This window comes from Dromaius novaehollandiae, chromosome Z, assembly GCF_036370855.1.
Source record: "Dromaius novaehollandiae isolate bDroNov1 chromosome Z, bDroNov1.hap1, whole genome shotgun sequence".
Classification (NCBI taxonomy): domain Eukaryota; kingdom Metazoa; phylum Chordata; class Aves; order Casuariiformes; family Dromaiidae; genus Dromaius; species Dromaius novaehollandiae.
The window spans coordinates 41293056-41319383 of NC_088132.1; the positions used below are offsets into that span (position 1 = coordinate 41293056).

At 38.2% G+C, this 26328-nt stretch overlaps 1 protein-coding gene across 2 annotated transcripts in view; it reads right to left on the bottom strand.

Moving 5' to 3' along the window:
• LVRN (laeverin) overlaps positions 1-26328 on the bottom strand; it is a 46738-nt gene that overhangs the window by 12082 nt on the left and 8328 nt on the right. For both annotated transcript variants that reach the window (XM_064502862.1, XM_064502861.1), the window contains exons 2-16: positions 24939-25081; positions 22646-22785; positions 20434-20560; positions 18234-18388; positions 16664-16777; positions 13671-13814; positions 13278-13343; positions 13085-13150; positions 11870-12039; positions 10367-10443; positions 7195-7334; positions 5806-5861; positions 4224-4377; positions 3183-3277; positions 2402-2509 (exon numbers count right to left, since the gene is read on the bottom strand). In XM_064502862.1, coding sequence (XP_064358932.1) covers positions 2402-2509; positions 3183-3277; positions 4224-4377; positions 5806-5861; positions 7195-7334; positions 10367-10443; positions 11870-12039; positions 13085-13150; positions 13278-13343; positions 13671-13814; positions 16664-16777; positions 18234-18388; positions 20434-20560; positions 22646-22785; positions 24939-25081 — 1755 coding nt within the window. The remainder of the gene's footprint in view (positions 1-2401; positions 2510-3182; positions 3278-4223; positions 4378-5805; positions 5862-7194; positions 7335-10366; positions 10444-11869; positions 12040-13084; positions 13151-13277; positions 13344-13670; positions 13815-16663; positions 16778-18233; positions 18389-20433; positions 20561-22645; positions 22786-24938; positions 25082-26328) is intronic.

Genomic DNA, 26328 nt, shown 5'->3' on the forward strand with positions numbered 1-26328 from the left:
CTGAATTTTGGGGGGAAAGCAAAGGAGGGACTGAGATTTCCCACCCGAATGATAAGAGAAATCATCTGTATGTTTTCAGTTCAATGTTAGGTTAATGGTAGTTAGCTAAAATCTCCTTCTCCATATGCTCCCTAAAAAACTGCCTCAACTAAAATACTGCTATTTTCCTACCCATAGTCGTCCCAATAGTCTCAAGAAAATGTTCGTTATTGAATGTAAAGTTGTTATGGGTGAAGATGAAATGGATAAGCTCAGTGAACGTTTTCGTTGCAGCTCTGAATGAGTATGGAAGGCAGGCTGCAAGGGCAGCACTGTATGGGACACTGGTGTCCTGGTTGGTGGCATCTACAGTGGCCTGGAAGTGCTTTGTGATGTACAGTTCACAGAGGAGGACCTCTGTTGTGACCCAGGGGAAAACTGGAGCTTGGGTTTTTGTTTTTAATGTTGGATTAGGGGTGGGGCTTACTGATCTTGATATTTTTTCCAAGGATGGTCCTGTGGCTGAAGATTATTGGTCTGCCAGGATTCCCATGCTTGTGGATCTTGTGTAACGTGACAAACTGCTAGGAAGAGTGGTGGGTTACGTTATGTCATTTTCCTGGAGTCAATAAAGAAATGGTGTGATGACTTAAGTTTAAAGACTAACAGTAGTATAGTTACCTTTAGTAACTAACTAAAATATACAGCAACACTATCCTTTCCTCTAAGCTCATTTTCTTCTTTCTAAGGAGATAAGCCAACAACACAGAACCACAGGGAATAAACTAATTTAGAGAGGTCTACTTCACTCCCCTGAGCAAAAAAGGGGTAATATTGAAAGACTGGCTGGGAATCATGGCTCTCAGCTTATTCTTTCCACAGAACAGATAAAAATGCACAATATCAAGTCCAATTGGTTAAGCTCTGTGAGGTCAATGTTTGGAAAGATTCAGCTGAAGGCTGATCACCTTATCTGAAAGGGAAAACCATTATTCCCTCAACAGATACAAGAATCCTGCTGGGTATCATAACATACATGCTGCTAGCCTGTGGCAGAACAACTATAATGGACCATTATCAATTTTGGTCTCAGAACAGAGAACATAGAGCATCTAAAGGTATCTTTCTGTGAAAGGCGAGTCAAAAGGTTATTGTGCTCTTGTCCCTTTCTATCCAGTATATGAAAAGCCTCCTCTTTTACTGAATGAGAACGCTGATCCATTATTTGAAACCTAAGAACTTTCCTACCTCCCATGATTTCTTCTCCTTGAAACCTGATCTTTTTTCCACATCACAATTAATATTTCACACACTTTTCAACTCTTGAACTCAGATAAGGTATGTAAAATCCCAAAAGGAAAAAAACACTTCAAATATTATTAATAGGGGAAAATGTGTGGCTATTCTGAAAATGATCTCAGATTTTAGCATAGCATTGTTGCTTTTAGCGTGTGATAACAAGAATATTGTCTGTGGGACACACCAGAGTGTGTTTAGCATATTCAAGCTTTTCAGTTTACCTTTAAAGCACAGTTTGTTTTTTTAAGAAGAATGATCACTACAGCTATTTTAAAATAAAAGTACAAATATGAGTTCAGTTCACTTAGCCAACTACATACATCAACAAAAACATTTATAAAAGTTACACAACTGTAACAAATAAAACAAAAGTAATGACAAATTTTAAACATTCACTCACCAGTGCCAATACTATAGGATAATTGCATAGAAAAATGTCAAAAGAAAGGAGAAAAGAGAGTAAGAATTTCAATACATTGCACAATTTTTCCAACAACGCAATACTCTAATACAGAAAATCTGATTGTGGTAGGAGGGATCAGAGCCCAGACCTCTATTCTCACAGACCTAACCACTGGGCTCCGATATCACCATGAGATCTGACAGCTGTTCCCAGCATCTGTCCTTGCAAATATAGTCCATGCAAAATGATTTGATGGATTTACCATGAGCAGATGCCCATATCACACAAACACTGTTTCAGTCGGTACTTCCTACAGAAGCTTAAAAGTTATGTGGGTACACATGATGCCCCCAGAGCTGGGGGCCTTACTCTAGAAAGGGATAGGGCAATATGGGATATTACACCTGATCTGAGCTTCAGCCATTCTGCAGCTAAACAGAATTTGATCTTCCTGGCAACACTATGCATCCTCCAGACTATAAAGTCTGCATGAAAAGCAATAAATATGAACTCTATATAAAATTGGAATCTGGGGAAAAGGAGGGGCTTCGGGGATTTTTAGTCTTTTGGGGTTTTTTTAAGCTTAAATTCTGTCATTTTGTGGAGAAAGAAGAGCAGTGTACAGGAGGCGTCCCATTCTGCATACCCTATGTAAGGGCCCACTAACTTTCCACCTCACTTACCACATGCACACTTCTAAGAGCACATTATCATTCTTACTTGTACTCCGGGCTGTCCATCCACTTTGCATACAGTTCAGATGACAGATCCAAACAGTCCTGGAGACCCAGCCAACATGCTGTTGCAAAAAGCTTTTCCAAATATACTCTTGAAGGGAAGCCAAAATAGCAAGAATAAAAGATATGTATTCTACGTTTGGAGTACTTGGGAAAATGCTTAGTCAGCATGGTTTTAGCACATGATGCTGTTTACCCAGGAGAACCTCTACTAGAAACAGTAAAGTTTAATAAAAATAAAAAAAAAATCAAATTAAACTACCAACAACAGGTTCATGACATTGATATTCATGGAGATTAGTGAGGCTACCAACAGACTAATTTTTAATAGGCTTTGTGTGTTTTATACTACTCTTGCTCTAGCCTCATCATTCTGACATTCAAGCATCTAATGCTGGGTAGCCATGCAAAATAAACTATTTTCAAGCTCTAGTGATCGATCTGTAAATCACGTCTGAAGTTCACTGCTGTGGGTTTTCCTCTCACTAGCAGCAACCTGTCGCAACTGTTCACAATAAACAAAAATTACCATCTTCCATGCTCATTAAGTTCACAAAAAATACCCCAAACAATCCAGCTACTAAAATTTCATTGGAAGCACCATCATAAGTAACACACAATTTATAGGACAGTAAAAATAACAATTCAGTTAGATTCAAATAAATTCAAATATTTTTCCTTGATCTTGTACTTAAAGGCACATTACAGCATATTGGATCAAATCATGCCAGATCAAGCTTTGAGAAAAAAACCAAAGTACTTACTGAGCAAAATAGTCATCTTCCAAAGCATCAACATTCTGACGAATTAAACCTGCGTAATAATGGTATATTGGCAACATTCTCTTTAAAAGGTATTTCTTTTAAAAGAAGGGGAAAAAAAAGTTACTGTCATTTAGATCCACATTTTTATTTTACTCTGTTTTTCTTTACTTATTCAGATTATCCTAAAAATTTACCACTATAAATTTCTTGGTAACATACCACATTAAAATAAAACATTTAAGTTGTGTGTTTAAAAAAACCAAAAAACAAAAAACCAACCATTCAAACTGAGAAGCTCCCGTTCCACCTCACTTTGATAGACAAAAAAAATCTTTGGAACTTGTTATGGAAGAAAACATATGGTCATTCTCAAAAAACACAACAGAAAAGTCCTTGTCATCAAATAGAAAAACACTTAGTTCTTTTCACATGTTTAAAACATATCTTTACTGTTTTAACTTACAGAATGACTATCATGAGATTGCACTTTAAATAAAAGTGGAAGTCAAATAGGTGTCAAGGAAGTATATAAGGAAATGTTATCTGAAGTAGCCCAAAAATGGGAGAAAATCACCTCATTTAGTATCCAGACCATTAAAGCATGACAGATTAAACCCAATTCTTTCTTTCTCACCATGAAGATGAATTGGAAGGCAGTACATAACACAGATCACGTATGTACTATATCCCCTTTATTTATATCAGTGTTACTCCCATTACTTACTACTGATTATTTACTACTGATAGCTGTATTTTCCAGATCTTCAGTTTTACCAAAACCTAAGACCAAATTTAATATTAAGAATGTGAATATATTTCTGCTTTACACTAAGCAGCAGCTTAGGATTTAATGACAATTATCACTGATTAATCCATACAAATAAATACTATAAAAAAACTGGCAAAATCATCCAAAGGGAACTCTAAGAATTATGACCCATCATACTCATCATTACACTCCTGAGAACCTTATAAAGCATTTGTTTTGGTCTTTTATTTAAATGGTCTAGAATCTTCGCCAGTTAACAAAAAGGGCGATACCTTTAAAAGTGGATATACTTCATAGTTTTTCAGAGTGCTTTCCAAATTATCTGGTACTAGATTTAATAATACCATATTCCATATAGAGATTTCATCTTCTCTGGCAAGATACTTTGTTAGTTCAAGCGCTGATTCAATCTGAGTATATCCAAACCTATTTGAAGGAAAAAAAACCCTCATATTTGAGCATACTTATTCATATTAATACATACTATGACTATCTGTTTGTTTACAGAACTGACCATAAAACGCCAGGATACTGGGTGGAGAATAATCTGGCAAGGATGTTGGAAAATTATAATAAATATAAAACAATGGTGCCCCATTTAAGAGTTGAGCTCTCCAGACATTTATTACAAAGCAAAAAGTGCTTAAGCAAAGCAATGGGACACTCCTGGCAGGAAGCACAGCAGGAAGCAGACTGTATTCTGGTTGTGTTTTTAGGATGATATCCAAGCACATTTACAGCATGCTTCAGCCTCACTAGGACAAAATGAAGGAACAAAGCACTATTTTGAGTTACAATACACATCTGTCTTTATTGATGAACAACAGATTTTCATTACAGGTTACTTTATGAAATAATTAAATTGTACGTTTTTACAATTATGTTTCACATGCACACTATTCTTAGAATTAAGAATTTCAGCATGGCATTTCTGTGCTTCAGTATGGTAGTTACATGGAATTCATTCCTTCCCCAAAAAATGCCAATCAAGCCCCATTCTCCCAGAACAGAAACACTTCTGGTATACTAACGTCAGAGCACTGTTACATTAGAGTTACACTCCTTACTATATGCTAGGCCTGAGCTCTCTTATGAGAAGGGATGTCTGCATGAAAGGGAACCTTTGACTCCCTGCTCAGAGCTCCCTGCCTAGGCTTTGAAGGGAGGCAGTATGCTTCAGCCACCTCCTCCTGGAGCTCCCACATGACTGGTCCCTGATGCTTTTAGGATCTCTGGTACATTTTAGAGGCACAGGCAAACTTTGGGGGTCTTTGGCTCCCTTCAGCACTGCTCAGCTCTCCAGCACTACATTTCTGTAGCCTCTAAACATCAGCCTCCTCTAAGAGCTGCTCAGATTTCAGAAAATTAACATAAAATTGGCTTATCTTAATGCATTGATTTTCTGCAGACCTAAAACATCTGCAGTACAAGTGTTCTGTGACATTTTTCTGCCAAGAGATGAATGACAGTGATCCATTAGCAAGGGAAATGAAGGATGCATTAAGAATGATGCATGACAGCTGAGATGCCCCCAAAGAAATTAAGAAAAGAAAAATTCATTATCATCATTGAGAATTTTTTTTTGTCACAACAAATACAGGATGATCCCTGGAAAACTCATGACAATGCCATTATCTAAAATATTTTCTAAGAGATGGACAAAAGTTAGAGCAAGTTTTGAAAGAAACCACTCAGCACTGACAGAAGAATGGATTAAATATTTACTGCCCCACCATTCTGAGGTAACATCTGTTGTTTTTATGAGGCATGTATGGGTAGGAGTGAAAGAAGCAGAAATAGGAATGTTGAATGCAATTTTAATAATTTTTTATGACATATCCAAAACATACTTACTGTGTCAACGCAAAAACATCACTTATCAGCTGGAGCCTGCTAACAGCGGGAATAGCCTGCAAAAAGCATTCATTTGGTGTTAATAGATCTAAACACATTATTAAAATAAAGCTTTATTATGTTTCAAAAATATAAGACAAAGATCCTAACATCTTTTCTAAGCCAAAATCTTCTACAAAACATGATAAAATAGGATCCTGCATCTTAAATTGAAGTTGTTGCTGTGCTTTTATGGGCACATATATATAAACATACAACTATATAACACTAAATGCTACACTTCAAAACCCCTCTTGCTTGCATGCTGGAATGAACATTAAAATAAGGAAACTCTACAGTACCTAACAAAAATCCTGGTTGTAACATTTTGGTACAGGCTTTTTTTCTTTTCGAGGCTTCAGCGCAGAGTACATTGTTAAAATTAGCCCAAAGCAGAATCCAACACTATCATGAATTAAATAACTGAGGAAGAACTTTAGCTGAACCTCTACTGAGAGCCTGTGCTCTCACAAGGACCACTGGTCTCTGTGCAGTACGGCTTCGCCACAGCTCTGGTGAACCCTCCTGCTGACCAGTGTCCGAGCACTGCCCCAAGACTGCACATGCCTAAGTTCGTGCTGACTTAGATTTGGTGTGAAAGAAAAGCTTAGAAGAAAGGAAGCCAATGTGCTGCAGAAAGGCTTTAATCAGTTATGTGCTCTGACTGGCATAGTGTTCAAACCTTCCAGAAAAGTAATCTTGACTCCCTTGATCTATTACTACATGTGCCTCAGACTTCAAAAGTTTAAATCTTCTAATCTTTGGTATCAAACCCAATAAACTGACATTATCACCTAAGCTACACTTGAGGTTTAGGCAACATTAAATACTATGCAACCCCATATGAAGTCATATACATAGGCTGTTCCGTATCTCTCATCTTTAGTCCAAGCTATGGTAAATTAGAGGTTGCATGAACAGCCCATTGAATCAGCAAGATATTTCAATTCCATCAAATCAGAACTTTTTTGCTTAATTCTAACTGCAGATAAAGCTTAGTCACATATCCATACTGATAACTCTTTAAACCAAATTTAAGAGATTAGAAGAACCACAAGTTTTTAAGACAACTTTGAAGACAGGATGTGATCTAATGTAAATTATTTTTCAGCCTACTGTTTATGTGAAACTACTCGGGCCTGTTCCTACTCCATTGTGGAATGCTGCTAGTGACGTGAGTGGTGCACTTGTGGGTTATTTGTTTATATGCCATATATAAGCTTCCCATTGTTCCTTTTTCTTTTTCCCCCTTTTTTTTCTAAATCAAAGCGATTACTGGTAAAAATTGCAAGAAGAAATACATGGAAAGAAGTTTGCTTATAAGCTTGAAAAAAACAATCATGATCTTACCTTTGGATCATTTTCAAGCAAGCGTGCTAATCTTTTTAAGTTTAATTGATCATAATTAACTCTATAGTATCCAGATAAATTTACATTTAGCAGGATCCAGTCATATTCCGATTCCGATACTTGCATTTCGGGAAACATTTCTGTAAAGTGACATTAAAATTTATCAATGCACAGAAAATAAAATGATACACTCTCCTGCATTTATAAGCATTGGGTTCAGTGCTCCTCTGAGATCTAAGACACAACTTGGTGGCTGGACACAAAGAGAATACCCCAAAAGCCAGACACATTTGAGCTCCAAGTTCTGCACAGTGGAAGAACTTCAACAAGCAACCGATTCCCCCAGGCCACCCTGAAGATGGCAAAGATAAGGCCGAAGAACCAACTTGCTCCTACTCCAAAGAGCTGGCTAGCTGGCAGCTGTGAAAGTTCAGAAAGGTTATCTGGGAAGAAAACAACTGGGTAAGGAACAATACCCCTGCATGCTTGCTGCTTCCAGTGTTACTCCAAAACACAACTCTACCTCACACAAGAGCTGACCTCCTAACAGTAGCCATATAAATCTAGTGGAGATCTAGGGAAGCAGAATAGCTAAGCTCATGCAACAGAGACAATCTATCAAAACATTTAGCTGTAAATTAGTCCTGTAGCCCTCGTGAGTCATATCACTCACTAAAGGTCTCCTTCTGCAGTCCCATTTCACCTAGTTATGACCCAGACTATGTGGCTGATTACCTGCTCCCGCTAGCCAAATGTACAACTCAAGGAGCCGATGCAGCTTTGAAGGCTCTAAGCTGCCTCATCACGAGAGGATTGGAATGCTGCTTTAACTGGGTTTTATCAGCCTGATTTAAGAAGAAATCAAACTCGAAGACCAAAAAAACAGTTTTGATATGCATAGTGTGCATTGTCTAGACACTGCTGCTCCACCAAATAGGAGACTGGGACTTAAGTATTCTGACTAAGCAGATACTACAGGACTCAGCCTTAGTCATTTTCACAAATCAAATAAAACAAGAGAGAAAAGTGGTACATGACAGATACGAGCTTAACAGTTTAAGGCGGCTGTGGGTGGCTAGACTACAGCACTAGCAGTACTTTCCATGTAATGGCAGATGGGTACAATGCCCTGCTAATCATCAAAAGCACCTGCAGATGCAGCTAAAATAGCAAAAATATGCTCCAAGAGATGCAAATTATTCCCCATCTCCATCCCTCATGCTGAGTGAAACATGCTCTACCATAACAGCACAGTATTCCTCATGCTTTGCTTTAGCTGCAAAGACATATATCACTCAGGGACCAAGTCTCTTCCTGCCAGTGACCAACACAAATATATGGGCAGAAGCTAAGTACTTAGATATGCCTGGCAAGCCTTAAACCAATAGGACAGGCCTTTAACATGGCACAGTGCAGCTTTAAATAGACTGGTTTGGCTACTAGTAGCATCCTAGCTTTGAGTTTAATTTATCCTGTTCAGAAGCAAGATAAATTAGCTTTTGCAGAGCTCTTTGCAACAAAAATATACATACCCTAAAATTACTTCTAAGATCTTTTCTCTTTATGCATTGTTATGCTACTGCAGCAACTATTCAACAAAGCTCTGCTTCTTATCAAATCCCTCATTTTCATTTACCACAACCACTCTCATGAACACCTATGAATGACAACGTTAATAAAAGTTATCATCCAGAAGACATTTCAATTTTACAGGAACAAATGGTAATTCAATCTAAAAATACCCTCAACATTTCTAGCCTTTTAGGAAACCATTTGGTTTATCAAAAAGTAGGTAAAAAAACTTTTTTTTAAAAAAAAAGATCTTTAAACGTGAATGCAAGTTCCCTGACTGAAGTCTAGCATCTTTGATAGGTTTAACATGTTTTTCAAATGCAAGTGGAATGTGTTTTAATGACTGAATTTCTACTTTATGATAGTTGCTTCAGACAGATGCAACACAATGTTTTTTTTTTTTTTCATATGTTCTCCTCTAGCTCAAAGCACATGATGGCTGAAGAAATGGAATTATTATCATTAATAAAAGCTTAACACATAACACTAGCTCCTTCCAAGCAAGCACTGCTTAACACTTCTTTCCTCCATGTTTTCTAATTTTTTACCTTATCTATCAGTGGTTTACTTTATTTTAAATCTAAAGCACTCAGAGGAATAAACACCCACTGATTGCTTATTTATGTGTCTATATACTGTGAAATAACCTCTCCACTCATCTTCTTGCCTCAAGAATAGGCAAAGTAACTTCTAATCATTGCGAACAGAGGGCAGAGAGCTGGAATACACACACAACATATTGTAGTTTTGCTCTTAAGCACTCCATAAACACATTAGTCTCTGCATCTACTTATAACTGATTCAGAGTTTGATGGAATTCAGGACTGACTTGCCAAAGAAAAACAATTACCCGGTTCTAATGATTAGATTTTTCTCTCTCAAAAAATATAGTTGTTTATTGGAAAGCACTGAGATGAGAAAGAAATGAATTGTTTTATTTGACTGGATATGCCCATAAACTCACTTTTTTATTATAAGCCTTTAAAACTTTTTAAAATTCTACTCTTCTGAGAAGACCGCATAACCAAATCAAATTACACGGTGTTGAAAATATGCATTTTCTGTTTTTACAGATATCCATGTGACAATGTTGGGTCACTTCATACAGCTGTTTTCAATCTTTTTCAGTCTTCATATCTATTACTTGAACTTGATCATTTTCTGATGCATCACAGCCAAAACCTGAGGCCCTTTATACATTCAAGAACTCTCACTAATGTCAATGGGACCTGCTGAAGTAAGAATAATACAGAAATGTGAGGACCAATTTAGATTTGGGTGCAAAATGACAAATCAAAATTGCTGTGGAAGTCTCTACTCAGAATGTGCATTCTGCAGTATTATTAAAAACATACTCTAAAGCTTGATTGCAACTTAGAGAAAAACAATACAATAACTTATTCGAAAATCTTCGATCGAAATTTCGATCGAAAATCGAAATATCGTAACACAAAAGTTAACACAATAGGTAAGTATAGACTTTGCCATACTAAGGTTTTACCTCTCATTCAATTCAAATTATATCTTCCATTTATAGAAGTGTTTAGGCATGTTGTTATCAGGTTGTTTTTTCAGATGTATGAACTAATTCATTACTTACTGCTGCTTTTATCGAGCCACAGTAAGGGTTGTGATGATCCATTTCTCATCCAAGAAATGGGAACAATCCATGTGTTACTTAGAGAGAGGGGGAAGGAAAAAAAAAGAGAGATAATTCATACTTATGCTTAAAAACAAGCTTTCAGCTGATGCTAAACTAGATTGCAATGAGTTCTTATAAAAATCTCCATCTATCCTCCTTCTCTGACACACAAAACCTTATCAGAAGGTGATACTTATGCTGGACCAGGCCTTAGGTTCATTGGAGACAGGGAAAGTTCTGGCATGGATTTCAATAGGCACTCATATTCAGACTATTGTTATACATTAGATCTTTGAATACCACTGTTTCTCTGGTCTGCTTTCCTTCTCCAGGCAGTAATCTTTTTCTCCTTACTTATTACACTTCATCCTATTTCTGGAGGCAGTAAAGCTCCTTTTCAGAAGTGTATCCATTAAAAAAAGGCTCCAGGCCTTACAATCTTAGTTTTGGCAACTTTAATTTCCTTTCTGAGAAAATGTAAACCTCCCAGAGAAACACATGAAAGCTATGAAACCTGCAAGTTCAAGGAAATGAAAAATTCTGTAATGCATGTCCTGGATTTACTTAAATTCCCATGGTACTGCCTCTTGCTGGAGGCAGAGTAAAGGACTCAACATTTGTGACTTGGAATTCCTTATCTGAGCTAACCAAATAGGTTGAATGGACTAATTCTCTGCACTTCCTCAAGGCCGGAAGCAAAGGGAACCCTGTGGTTCTCATCAGATCTCTCCTGTGGTTGTTTATGTTACCAGCAATTGCAGCCAGAGAAAAGCTGTTTTGGACTATGCTCTGCTCTCTAATTCTTGCCTGGCTGAGAACTCATCTCATGGGCTCTCCCCATGCATCCTACCACTCAGGACAACCAGTAAATTTCATAAAGCTTCAAATTCTGGCCCTGAGTTTCCAAAGTGGATGACTCTTCTCACCATTTTTAGGCACCTAAATACGCAGTGTGGCTTTCAAAAGCACCAGACACTCAACAACATTCACTGACAGTCAGGAATTTTAGAGCTCCATGTCAGGTACTCATTACTTCTTGAAAAATGGGTCATTTAAGTGCTTCAATGCAACCTCGTTGTCTTTGCCAAGGAGAAGAAATTGGGAACATGTGCTGGAAGAAAGCTACAACACAGTACTGCTAGGTCAGTCTCAACAACTGAGGGATGAGCAGTGAAGAAAATGCCAGGCAAAACTCCTGCCCCACAGCTTATTAACGGCCAGCATCTGTCGTTACAAAGCCATTATGTGGCTGGAAGAGTCACTACTCCAGAGAAGAGCAACCCTTCGGCAAAACAAACAGCTTGCAAACTCCAAGCCTTAAACGGATTTTTTTTTACTTGACAGTTTATGACCGGGGAGCGGGGGAAACGCAGATCACCAAAACATAATGTCCTAACTAAAGATTTTCATGCAAAAAACAGGGTATATACATTATAGTATAAAAACACAAGCTAAACATACTTGTAAGAATCAGTACTGTTTTCATTCTTTTTATTAAGAAATTGTTCCTGACTGATTGTGCCAGTGGATAGATTTAATGTTAAAACTGGAAACCCATTTTGGCATGTCCAGGAATCCATTATTTTTTTTACAGATGCTGGCAACTGAACTTCATCCTGTGCATCTACAACCTTCAAAAGAAACAGGAATTAGAAATATTTATGATAAACAGGCACTTACTGATATCACTTCAGCAACATTGTAGTGGTTGTTCTAACATACTAGAGAAAAATTAACTTCTTTGGAGTTTGCTGGTCTTTGGTTCATGCACAAAACCAAAGGGAAAAGGCCATTATTGACACTATTATAGAGACAGCATAACCCTTATGGGAATTGAGATGACATTTCTCATTCTTGTATCTACACTGCCAACCCTTCTCTTTTTCGTTTAATATACTTGCACCCTTGTACAGCTGACAACAGACAATTTTTTTTTTTTATTTCACTCACCAAAAGCTGCTGGAACATAGAGATTTTAAAGCGACAGCCTAATGAACAAATTCAATAGTAGCAACGTATGGAAAGAGATACTAAGCTACAGTTGCAATCAGTGAGAGTTGGCATCATCTCTGTTGGCTTAAAAGTTGCCAGTGTCGCATATCTGAAATTGTGGCACTCTTGCTCTTAATCTGAGATAGTTTGCAGCACAATGGAAGCCTTCTATAGGGGAACAGTGAGGTGGATTTTTTTTTTTTTTAATAAACCTATTAATAACAACTGTTTTCTTATTCAGATTCCTGCCAAAACCAGCAAAGGGTGAAATACTGAGCTACTGCCACAGGTGTAGAGACTGATGAATCTGTGACATATCAGCACTGTTGATCAAACCCTGATGTCCCACACTTTGCTCTGGCAAAACTTCCTCTCCAAAAAAATAGGCTCTGCAATTTCAGGCAGTTTGAGGCAATCCATGGAACACAAAACTCCACCCCATCCCTGATTTTCCACCTCATCTTTCTACTCCTTGTACTTAGTTCCACTGATCTCAAGTGCAGTTAAGTAGCCAAATAAACATTTGTGAAGATCTTCACCAAAAGACCTAAAGGAAATTGCATGCAAGGGAAAGACTGAATTAGGGACAGCCAAATCCCAATTCAATCTTCTATCAACAGTGTATTCCCCAAATTTGGCCTATGACAAACACCAGAGGAAGAATAGTAGAGATAAAATGAATACCATTTGTATGTGGGTCCACAGATCATCTTGGTTAGCATTTGAAAAGGAAAATGTTTTCAGATAAGACTGCAAAGAAAAAAGAAGAATTCATGCAGGTTGAATGAAAAACCATCAACAAGGCAGAAACTATTTTGTACAACTGTTATTTTTAAGCTAATAAATCAAGATGAAGACATTAATTTTTCAAACTTACATGGAGTGCTCTGATAAACAGCTTCTCAGTCAGAAAATTAGAAAGCATCCAGGTAATGGAAGCCCCCTGAAGCACAAAAAATGCTACATGAGTATATGAATTATTAACTGCAATATTTTTTCAAACTGTATTTCAGAGATATGTATCTGGCTGTTCCTACACTTCACATTTGATGGAGGTTACAAATTTATTCATCCTTTCTTTTGTAGACAAATAGATTTGCAACATTCGATATACCTGTGTGAGCTGTAGAAACAAATTTTGAACAATAAAAAACCAAAAACCACTGTAATATAACAATGTATTGTCATATTCACTGTTCTGCTCAAGCCTACTTTGCGTCATATTAGCTTAGAATATACAAGAAAAGGGAAGAATTTTATTTTTTCCCACCTTGTTATACGTGATATTGTCAAACAGAGAAGCTAAGAAAAGTGATCCTTTGATCTCGTCTTCACTTGCTGACAGTGATCGAACTCCTATTTCATTGTCCTTTCTTAAGATGGGTTGTACAACATGATCATAAAAGATTTTATCCTGAAAGTGGAAGACAGAAATCTAAGTGCATTGTGAGCCAAAAAGAAAATATTTATTTTCAGGCAGAGAATCTGGCTTATGGAATTAGTACTAATAGAAAAAGCCTGTCAATAAACAAGCAACAGTCTCTCCTCTCTAACTTTCACAAAAAGTAAAATGGACCCCCACACCCAAACATAACATTTTCCAGATGCAACATTTAGGGCAGTGGAAGTTCTAATTCCGAGAAGATTGTGTGCTTGTGCCTGCTAAAGGTAGCTACACTGTAATCCTCAATGAAAAAAGTCAGCTGTATTATAGCAAATCACAAAAAACAACTGAAAATTTGTATCTGGTTTACATCTATATCTCGTTAATCTGGCAGCATCTTCCACCTAGGCTCTGTATTGCTCCTGCTGCAATCCTGAAAAAAAAACCCCAACAATCTGAATACTATACTACTGAGTACACTAAGAGTTTTAACAGTTGCACTATGCAGTATTTCTGATGTTGCCAAGGAATAAACACGAGGAAAAACTGCTCCTTTGCTGTAAATCAATGAAGGTCTCTTTTTTGCAAATGATGCTTCAGTTTCCACTAGCTGAGCATCTGTCCTAAGACTGGAAGGCAAACGATATAATTAGGTAGGTAAAGAAAGAACTTAAACTTTTAAAACACTCCAGGCCAGTCTGAGCACTTGGATTTGTCAAAGGGAAGAACACAGCTTTTAATAAATAAGATGAAATTTGTTTGCCCATTTCTCTCTTTTTGTAAAGAGCAAGTAAACCTCAGAGCAGGTTTTGTAATTTTCCAGGTTTACTTTGTAATTATGTGTGGCCCACAAACCTGCACAAGAAAACCCTGTGTTCTTACACCTGTGTAATTTATTCTGGATTTCCGAGGCAAATCACATTCCATTTATCAAATGTCAGTCAATTTAGTGTCCTGCACTAAAATTTACTTTATCCAAATAAAACAGAAACCATTTTATTTAGCTGCCCTTCTAAATATTGAAGATCAAAATTGAAAAGGAGACAAATACTTATTACCAGTTTAAAACTTGGTAGCCTTTATACTTTGCAATGATTATTCTCTGTGAAGCAGCATTGAAGTAAGTGACCTGTTGTTGAAGTCCAAAGAAAGAGGTTAGCATATCCCATGACCTAAAAATCCTCCTGACAGAATTTGTTGGACATGCCTGTATTAGTTTCCAATTAAGCGTGCAATTATGTACTTTGGTGAATTAGAGAAGGAAAGTGATGAATGGTCTTTCATCTGAGCCAGATAAAAAACAGACTGGGTTGATCACTAAGAAACCAGGAGATGGTTTGCAGTTTTTCTGGTTTTGCTTCTAGGCTATCATAGATTAGATTTTTAAAAACAGCAGGAGTTTTAGAGTTTAGTACAGTTGATTAAACTTTTGAGAGTAATATACAGAAATCAAGAATATAAACCCATTGTGAGAATACAGAAACATGAGCACAGTAACCCAATCTGTCTGGGGACTTATCACACAAGAACTATATGGTAAAAAGCAATATTCTCTACATTTAGTAAATTTAGTTCCTCCCAATATGTTAAGCCTCTAAAATATCTTCAAGGACTAAACCATAGCTGTTTTAATTTGTTCATATAAGGCACAATTAAGAAAATCCTACAGTGGAGAATTCTTTTATCTAGTTGTGCTTTCATTGATCAGTAAATTTTGTTTTTCAGTATCAAAAAGATCTTTCTGTAAGTTTATTATAAGACTATCAATAAATTTTTCAGTTAAAATGCAAGTAGTTATGTCAGAGCAAAGAACCAAGTACATATTACTCAACTCCCAGTCACTGGGCCACATAGAGATCTCAGTTAAACCAGAAGGATTTATAGCAACTTCAGCTGGATTGTATGGATGTAGATTTGACAAAGGTCAGCTTTTATAGTACAACTATATCACAGGGTGGGAAAGTCAAGAAGTGGGCACATTGAGTCCAGTCACTCAGCTTTTTACTGTAAGAAATCTGTGAGGATGAAAGTCACTTTCCTTTGCTGCTTTGACTACAGGTGATGACCTGAGTCCAAACAGGTCTTTAAGACTAAACAGTGTCTTTCCAGTTATTAAAGGCATCAGCTGAACACGGACTATTCCTTATGTACTAACTTTCAGCCAAGTTCCTGCTGGTTGGCACTAGGCTTTCAGAAGTACCTAACCAATAGAAAACACTAGGTTCAGACACAGAAGGACCTCTGACTTGCTGAATCTAGGCATAACAAGTGAGAATAAAGGCTGCTTTAACAGAAAACAATACGAAACTTTCCAAAAACATACATAAACCTTCCATATCCAGCTTATCAGATGTGGAATCTTTACTGCAGGTAGAGAAAACAGATGTAGACTCAGCTGAATTGTATTCAGAAGTTAAGCAACCAGGACCCAGATAGCATGCAGCATTCTCTCACCTAACACAGAAAGGAGAAATATATAGGTACATGAGATACAGGGTGTCCAGTTCTCTCATAAACAGGGCTTGGAAATAGGTGGAGGGAAGCTATCTGCTACAGAGTCCAGGAGAGAAGGAAAAAAAGAAAAGAAAATAAAAAAGGAGGGGTTTGGTAAAGGACAGATCTGGAGTAAAATGACAACCCCAGTTCTTTAGCTCCTTGTCACTGCAGAATCACAATTGTCCAGCCATCCTCTGTACCAACTGCAGAAGAGCTGTGCTTGATCACAGTCCCCAGCAGACAGAAAACTTCTGGGAAAGAGTCGAGACCTGCTGATAGTTCCCAGGGGAGTTAAGTTACTAATGCCGTGGCTGGATTAAACTCCATCTCTTCCATCTTCCTTTTCTTCCTGCAAGCTGGAACAATTCAGCTTTGGCACTTACCAGTGAAAGCTTGGGTTCAACAAAGGTAGCTCCCAGGTATTCAAAGTAAGATGCCAGTCCCTCATTAAGCCACAGATCATTCCACCAGTTCATAGTAACCAGATTTCCAAACCACTTAAATAGAAAGAAAAGAAATGTCTCAACATCTCTCTGAACTGCTGTCTTTATTCTTGTAAATTAGAAATATCTATGCCCAGCAGACTATTTAATGTGCACATGTCAACTGGATAAAATGCTGCAGTTAGTAGAAATTCAGTAGGACAAAGATGCATCATGAAAAAAGTCAGATGTTCAGGTCAGCTACTTTTTTTAATTGCTTCATCTAAAACTTCATACCACAAGCATATCAGTGCTTGTTATCAATCTTTTATTCTATTTAATTGGAAATATTTCCCAATAAAATGTACAGAATCAGAAAATCTAATCAGGCTATGATTAAAAATACACTACTTATCAAACCATTACAAAAACATTTTTCCATCCAAAGAGCCAGTATTTCCAAATAATTTTTGTTTTTCCTTGTTCTTAAGGAAAGAAAATTATCAAGTGGATGACAAACAGAACTGGGGAAATAACCATTTCCAAAATCAGCAAATCCATATCCTGGCAAGCAATAAAACTTCCACAACAGCTGCCACGTACTCATACTTGGCAGTCTATATTTAACAAAACACCGATCATTTGAGCATTTGTGTTTTATTTGTTAATTCTTAAAATCTTGGCCTATAACTATGTTTTAAAATAAAGTTAAATTAAGTACTGACATGCATTTTATTTGCCTGCAATAAAAACACTCTGCTCATCTGAAGGTCTGAAAAGTTACAGACCTTGTCAGGAGGGCATAAATGTGTACAAGCCAGGTTAAACTCTTTTGCTAGCTTTGTTGACTAACTACTTTTTTTCTGGCGAACAACAATAAATTAAACAGTCAATAAAAAAGCAAAACTGCATTATCATTCCAAACCAAATAAAAAAGTATTTTGAAAATCTCTATGAAAACTGCGCAAAGTTCCAGCTTCATTGTAAAATGTTTTTATTTTGCATTTGTTCTATAATACCATAAGCTGTTTCTTATGGAAGAACAAATACCTCTTGTAATACATATGTGCATTCCCACTAATGAAGTCCATTCATTCCCCCACTGAGGTACCAAGTATAGAGTATACAGAGTACTATATCATCCCTACATCTCTACTTTTTATTCCTAGTACAGCATTCGGGTACTCTGGTGGCGGGGGGGGTGGAAGCAGTTCATTAACACTCTTGTACATACCGGAGAGCACTGTGCAGACAGTATGCAGCCCATAATCTGAAAGAAGTTGCTTTTGATATTGATTTATCAACTGAATGTACGTTCAATTGAATGTACAAGTCTCTCAACCTCCTAGTGCTCCATGGATATGGATTGTGTTAATGTTTTAATAGTTCTTTCTCTATTTGCCACTAATTTTTTCAAACCCCCTTACAGTCAAGTCATTATTTTTCTATTAGTCAATGACTTTACATCATCAGCAATGGGAAAGAAATAACTTCATAAGCAAATAAGTGTACCGAATTGTTTACCACATGCCTGGTGTCCTATCTCATGTGACGCAGTTATGGCAATCATAGCCTTTCTGCCCGTGAGTCTGTCACTTGGGAGGTACATCAATGATGATTCTTGGAAAGTGATTAGCCCCCAGTTTTCCATAGCACCTGCTTCAAAATCAGGTAGTGCAACCAGATCTAAATTGATTCAAACAAACAAAAAAGTACCTTTAAAATTTTCAGAAATAAAATGCTCACAAGTATTCTAGACTTTTCCAGTGTGCAATTAGAAGACACTACATTTTTAGTGGTTCTTTGCTATATCATGCTAATACTCTAGAAAACACTCTGTGAAATTTTCTTTTCACACTTTTTATTTATGATTGCCAGTCTTTCAGGAAGCTAAATAAACCCCCACTAAGCCTAGACCTTAAGTTTATCTTGTACCTACCAACCTTTTGAGAAGGAGTGTGGCGGGGGGAAAGATTGTATTCTAGCAATACTAAAAGAGAGTATATTCACTTCCAGGTCTCAGAAATCTTTCTGTTTGCCATAAGTTTCTCTTGGCGTTGGGGCGGGGAAATCATACCTCTTTTTTTCAGCCTAGCAACTGATAAAAAAGGCTCTTTCTTTCAGATGGGTGAGTAAAGGGATCCCTTCCACACTTATTTGAAAGGAGCCTTAGAAACATCGTCTCTTTCTTCCCACAGCAGAGCTGTTACCTCTGTTACTCCCCTTCTGCCTTAAACACAGGGAGCAGTTTTCCAGTTCAAACATGAGAGTTGGGCAGAAACAGAGGTGGGCCTTGGACAGGCATCAAGGATGTCAAAAAAGATACACTGTTTAAGCTGGTAGCAAAGAGCAAACTAGAGGCAGGTGTACAGAGCATTTTGGAAGCAGACAAGCTTGTACTCCAAACCAGCTGATAATGGGCCAGTTCCAGTCCAAAAGTTAACACGAGCATGGTGATGAACCCAAGGAAAGCTAGACTGCATCTCAGTGGGGCTCTCCAGTTCAGGCTTAGAGCCTTGGTGACCAATCCTATCTGACTTTTGGTTAGGCAGCAGCACACATCACATCTGCTTTAAAGTCAGGTAACAACAAACCCTTAAATATCCCTCACTTTAAATGCATTTATTTTTAACTCTGTGTTTTGAGATCACAACAGAAATGCCTAGCATGGAGCTATTCCTAATTGATCATTACATTGATGCTAAACTGAAGAATGCAGCAGTTTTGTCTTCAGCCTTGGATAGCTTGTATGGTTACTAAGGTAACAATTTATGGAGAGTGACAACTACATATGTTACATTTTCTGTAAGAAGCATGATGAGTAATTATACAGGTTATTCTGAACCAGGAGGTTATATATTTACACAGATGAAAATTTCATTCTTTCAAGTGCCAAAATACAGATTTGACCTCAACAGACTATCTAACCAACAAAGGAGAAAAATTCTTCCCCCACACTTCTGCAGTCTACTAAAATCATGGAAAAATCCAAAAGTCATTTAAATGAAGTACTGCCTTCTGTGCTTTCAAAGTGAGTACGTGCATAAAAGAGCAAGTTCCCCAATAGTATTAATGCTCCCCAATAGTATTATTAGTATTAACTAATAATAATAGTGTTAATTAATCAAGCCCTTGTGAATCCAAATACAAGTAGCGGACAAACTATACAACTGAACCACACGATGGCACCCTCCTTTCTTGACTGAAAGTTGACTTAAGCAACTTACCTGGTGTCCCGTTTTAAGCAAAAATAATGTTTTCCTACAGGAATCTACTTCCAGGAACATGCTGCCAACTCACATGTTAGACAGGGACATATAAAAAGTAAGGAATTTGAGGGACACATGGGTTATGGCAAGCGTGGATTTACTAGGAAGGCTTGAGGACTATAGCACGCTTGCCTGGAATGGTGTGGGCAACAAAGAGCCACCTGACAAAACAATTCCCTTTCCCCCTTTCTATTCACTTTGTAGCTGTATCTGCCACTGTATTAGGAAATGATACTTTAAAGGAATGAGTGTGATGTGAAGATAGAGTTATAGTTTAATAAGAGCCATGGTGCAGAAAGGAGAAATCAGTAACAAAGGTTAAGGGTTTTATTCCATGAATGTGGTATGCTATAAAAAGAGAATATTGCAAGAAGATCCATTATTTCTGTGAATGGTGTTTCATCAACAGCCCGTTCTGGTCCATTACCCCTCCCCCCCCCTTTTTTTTCCTCTAAACCTTACCTGTCTTTGGCAAAGGGTAGCTGATATTAAGCAAGTCTTCCAGGAATGAAAATATTGGGCCTGTGATATTTAAAGCATAGTCAACATACCCATTTTTAACCGCCTCTTTCCGAGCCCAAATACGTATCTGCAATAAAAAAGGAAGTGTTATTTTAGAAAACCCTCATTTTCATTTTCTTTGCTTCTCTTCTGTGAATCATTGTTTGAAAATGCTGTCTGTCCACACTAGATCATGCAATAAAGCTTTTCATCAAAAACCCAACCCAAGTAGTGCTTGTCCTAACAAAATATGGAGCAGAGCCTAATCCCACTAAAATCTAGGAGAGTTCTGGCACTTCAAAAGAGCCAAGAGTTGAATACGAATATACATTACTGGAGCAAATGGATTCTCAAGTAGTCTTTTGTTAAATAGGAAATGCCGTGAAAATATTTAAATGCGCACATCTTAAGCTAGTGTGTTCCAACCAGTGAGCCTGGGGGACAAATTTTCCTTCAGCCCACCACTGGGTCTCTGAAGAGAGAGAAATGGATGTTTAGAGAGCATGTGCTGTTCAAACAGCCAAATCCCTCCACTTGGACTTTCTCATAGCCTGAAAGAGAGAACTAGTCTCTGGCTGCTGCCAGAGAGAGGCCCCTCTGAGCAGAAGCCACCTTTATCTCTAAGTAATAGAGACAGCAGCAGGAAGCAAAGCTTTCCCTTCCTGTGCCCATGCTTCACACCTGGCTGTCTGGTGGCATTTGTGATGCCATGGTACTGAAGCAAACAGCTGCTTGCCCAAAGTCATGGAGTAGGTGAAAGAGAGAAATACATCTCCATCATGCATCTCTAGATGCCAGACCCCAAGGTGCCTAGCAGCTCAAAAAGCCTGCACTTTTTGCATCTAAATGCAGTACATGGTCTCAGAATGGATTGCACAGCCAAACCATAATGCACAGTTGTGGAAGCATCAGGATTTAATTTATAAGGAAAAATAAAAAATATTCAGTCAGCAGAGTATGCTCAGCCTCTGAGCCCCTCTCTTCAGCCTCTTCAGGAGTTTTCAGCACTCTTCAGGAGTTTCAAAAACCAGATCACTTCATTTTGCAACAGCTAAACATAATGAACAGACTTAAAATTCTAATCCAGAAGTGAGCTTTGAATCATAGTACAGGTGTTTGGGATTGTAAATTACTTACTGGAAATGTTAAAACAGATGCAATGAATTGCCCACTCACACACACATTGCAGAGGGATAAAAGAGCATCTCTCTGAAACCTAAGGGCAAAATCCCCCTGCCTCTATTTAACAGCACACTCGGGATGCCTCTTCATCTTCTGAAAAAACACTAGTTTAAAGGCTTTGCTTTGCTGACTCCTATCAGGACATGTCAGGGCAAGAAGGAGGTACCACAATCAGAGCTGTGAGCATCAACTTGTTTCATACATGGGACAGCAGATATGACATACAAGTCCAAGCTCCACCTTTATAAATGAGGCAATACTGTGCTTCCTACTGCACCTCTGCACTGTCCTCTCACCTTGTCCTGCCTTTCCCTAGGAGGATGACAGTGAAGTAACCATAGAGCTAACACACCTATTCTGTTGGCTTTTAACAAAAGAAGGTAAACTAAACAACTAATGCCATTATAGTATTTTTTTTTTTACAGCTTCTCTCAAGGAGCTTTGGCAATTCTAGTGTAACAGGAAAACTGAATACTCGCTGCATAAAGAAGCTTCAAACAGAAAATAGTTACTTTTGAAAGCTAAAAATTGTGCCCATTGCAGAAAAACAAGTACATAAAAGGCTTGGAGCACAGCACTGCTTCTACTGAGGTCATTACCAGACACTGAACTTCACTGAGTTATCACAGCAGCAGAAATGGATATTTTTTCCCGTTAAAACAGCTAACAACATACGAAGATGTAGACCCAGTACTGTATGCAGAGTAACCACCCCCTAAAGTTTTAACATACACACCCAGTATGTACTTGTAGAATCGTATCAGAATACACCTATGAAATGATGAGGACAGGATAGTACACTAATTATTATACAAGAACACTTTCTGTAGTGGTATTTCTAGCATAAATGTTAGCAGTTTTTCCACATAAGCAAATACTTTTGGAATGGAAAGCACAGTTAATATCTGTGATATCTTCTAAAGCACATGATGCAGCACAGAGCCAATTCCTGCCGTAAACTGTGTGATGTGTTATGCAGCCTTATATTTACCTCATTCCCCCGCTCGGTTCTGGTGACATAATCAAAATCACAAATCACAAAAGCAGTTATATAAGTTGACATTTTCAGCGAAGTATTAAATGTGGTAATAGTCCACAGGCTTCCATTTTCATCCTTCATTTCAGAAATATCTAAGAAAAAAGTATCAAAAAAATATTCAAACCAGGACTCTTGCATAATAAACAAGAAATTTTGTCTCTTGCATGTTTCCTCTTTGATACACTGTAGATCTGCACTAACTTCATATGCTTCTGGCAGCAGGCAAGCAGCCAGTCTCTGTGCTGCTACCCCATATCAGAGTTGTGACCTTTCAGGCAAACACCAAAAATCCACTCTTGAGCTTCTTAACTCAAGCCTTTAAAGCATATCGGATTGCATCAGCTTTAGGATGTGGACAAACTGTGAACAATTTATCCCATGCTGCATAAAATACACATGATTGATTATAATTCAAATATAGGTTATGTGTGTCTAAGACTTAAAAAGTACTTAATCAGGTATCTTCTGTCTATACAAGGAGGAAAAATAATAGTGGACAAGATTCTTGAAGAAAAAAATGCTTCCAAGCTATTCTTGCAGAGATCCCATCTTACAATTTCTGAGTTATTTAACTTTTATGCAAATCTCATAAACCTTCCTTTTTGTTGTTGAAAGTTATTTAGGTGAAAAATAGAGATTCATGACAATGAGTTAAAGAAAAGATCCATTAAGAAGCAGGCAAGAGATCCCACAGCTTCCTGTAGGAATACTAATTTATGGAATTGTTTGGAATCTAAGCCTGCACTCCACACGAAGCCCAGCGAGGGACAGGAGGGGCACTGCCACAGAATTATATGTAATCATATGTAATTCTTATTGCATACATATAGAAGAGACTACAGTCTCTTTGCCTAGTAGAAGACTTTTTCATACGATGTATGTACATCTTGAAATCTGCATAAAAGGAAAACAGTGTTTTAATACCACAATTATAGGTTTTTCCACAAACTTCTGGAGCTGCCATTTTGTTTTGAGGAGAAGTCATGCAGTGAGATACGTTGGCTGTGCAGTAAATGTTAAGAATCAAACCATGTCCAGGCCTCAGCTACCAAACAAGAGCACATCACAATTGAGCCTCGAATTATTGCCAAAGGCATTAATTAAGAATATCTGCCTGACAATTTTTAAATGTATGAGCACAGATTTTCTGTGCATTTTCAAAGCACGAGCCCGTGGACAACAGAATGCTGCTGGAGAGAATGATAAAGTTATCCTTTATTCAGATAAATTACACCCTTATTTAATGTAATTTGGGTGGAGGGTGTGGCGGACAGATGAATGAATTTTTTGCCTTAAACATTTCTTGGTGCATGGGGTGCAGGCAGGCCACAACCCCGAACAAGCCATCTGTCCCTGGCGGAAACAGGACTGGGCTGCTGCAACTCCCCGAGATGGTCTCCCTGCGACCACCCAGGACACACCGAGCCTGCACTGAATGAGACCACAATCAGGCAGAGATTTTGGGATCTGGACTGTAAATTATTGACCGTTTTTAGCACAACTTCTATAAAACCTGCTTGGCATGAGTGGCTAAATTTGCTGAAGCCTTAGGCCGCACTCCCTAGTACAGTGAGAAAGGGCCCAGAGCTGGTGCAGGCGGGAATGAGAAGGGAGTTACCAGCAATTTGCATTCCTGTGCACTGCTGAAACAGTGCTAATTGCTGGAGTTATCGCCTTCTTTGTCAGGACCTTGAGAGCTAATGGCTGGACCCAAGAATGGAGACACACCTGTCAGCAGAAACGGCAACAGTAAACGGCCTACCTAGGGACAGTGAGGAGACCCAATAAGGAGCAGGAGACCCCAGACCCAAATATTACTATTGGTCTGAACTACCACGTGAGGGGTGGGAAAACTTAATTTGAAAAAGCTATAATTGCCGAGGGATTTCTTTGTTTGGGCTCCTCTCGCTCTCTCTCTCGGCCCTCGTCGGAGGCACCCAGCTTGAGCTGTGATTCGAATGGAGTCAGCGGAACATCATCGGCCTCGGAGTGGTGGTAGCTAGCTTCCTCTCTCCTTTTCCAACTTTCTCTATCTTTTCCCCTTACCCTTGTTCCCTTTTTCCCTTCGCCTCCCCCCCCACACACACACCTTTTCTCCCCACATCGTGGAAAATAAAGTTAAAAGGTTGTACGATATTTGACCAGATTTAGCATCTTAATCTCGTCCTTGGGATCGTAACAAAACCCTCCCGATATTAGATCGGGACAGAGGGGACCCACGAAAGTCTAACTGTTGTTTACTTACCAATAACAGGCATGTTGGAAAGAGCCACATAACTTGGGTCATGGACAATTCTGATATTAAATGTGGCCTTCATGGCTGGTTCATCAAAGCATGGATAAACTGTCCTGGCATATGTTGGTTCCAATTGGGATGCAATCAGCATACTATATTGAAAACACAAATAAGATTAACCCAGCATGTTACAGCTGATCAAAATCAGAGAGTGCACAAAAATGCTAAATGAGAAAAAAGGAAAAAAAACCATGCAGATTTGGAAAAGATCTAGTTATTAAAGTCACGATTAAATCCCCTCCCCATCAGACAGCTCAGTTTGGAGGCTTCTAAAGAAAAGTAGCATTTTTTTGTTTGTTTGTTTTAACTGAGTTATGTTTTTTTTCCCCCTTCATAAGCTTTTCCAGATACCATATTTTGATTATTTGAGCTTTGAGTTTGGTTACTAAGACTATACTGATTAAAGTTTTGCACAGAGAAGGCAAATGCTCAGAAAGTGACCAACTTTGACCAACTTCATTTCATAGTTAGAATCTCTTCTCCTTACAGCTGCTCATCTCTCTAATGCAGGCTCTCTTATTTTAGCAATACATTTTAATAAAAGACTGTAAGCATAATATCTGTTAGCTAATCATGCATACATGCACATGCCTCCTTCCATCCAAACTACATAGAGAAAAACCCCAGTGAAAACAGTGCCAGAGTGCAGAGTACCCTTTTCTGCCTTACACTGTGGAGCTTTGCCTCACTTGGGGCAGATCTTTGTGACACAGGGGTTAGAATCAAGAGGTAAGTCACTATATTCAGTGGCTAAAGTTACTCAAAAAGCGCGCGCGCGCGCACACACACACACACACACACACACTGGGCTGTTCACATCAAGGCATCTTTCTGGGAATGTGAAAAATGCTACTGTAACTGTTCTTCAAGCTCCATACCCTGGGCCAAAGGCCACTTAAAGCATTGAAAACGCCATAGGAAACAGACTTTTACACGTATCTGAATGAAGTGAACAATGATGCACATGCTAAAGGTGAGAAGAAGAAAAGGCAGGCAACCATATAACTTCAGACTATCAAACTTTCCACAATGTTTAGAAGACTTGAAAAAAGTCAGATAAGTTAAGGAAGTTCCCAGCAGCTGTGGCTTGCAAGAATGGCATGATCTGCTTTTTTCATTGACCTTAACACCATTACAGTATTAATATTTTTCAGCTGTGGTTGAGGCATCCCCTAGCAGTATATCTGATACATTAGGTTCACGCAGGCTTAGGCTTAGCACAGAGCTATCACAACCAAGCCAGAGGCCATAAGGGCAGTATCAATACCTATGCAGCAAGCAATGAGTCAGATCTGCAGCGCTGAGCACAGGACCCGTCAAAAACAATGTTTATGACCTA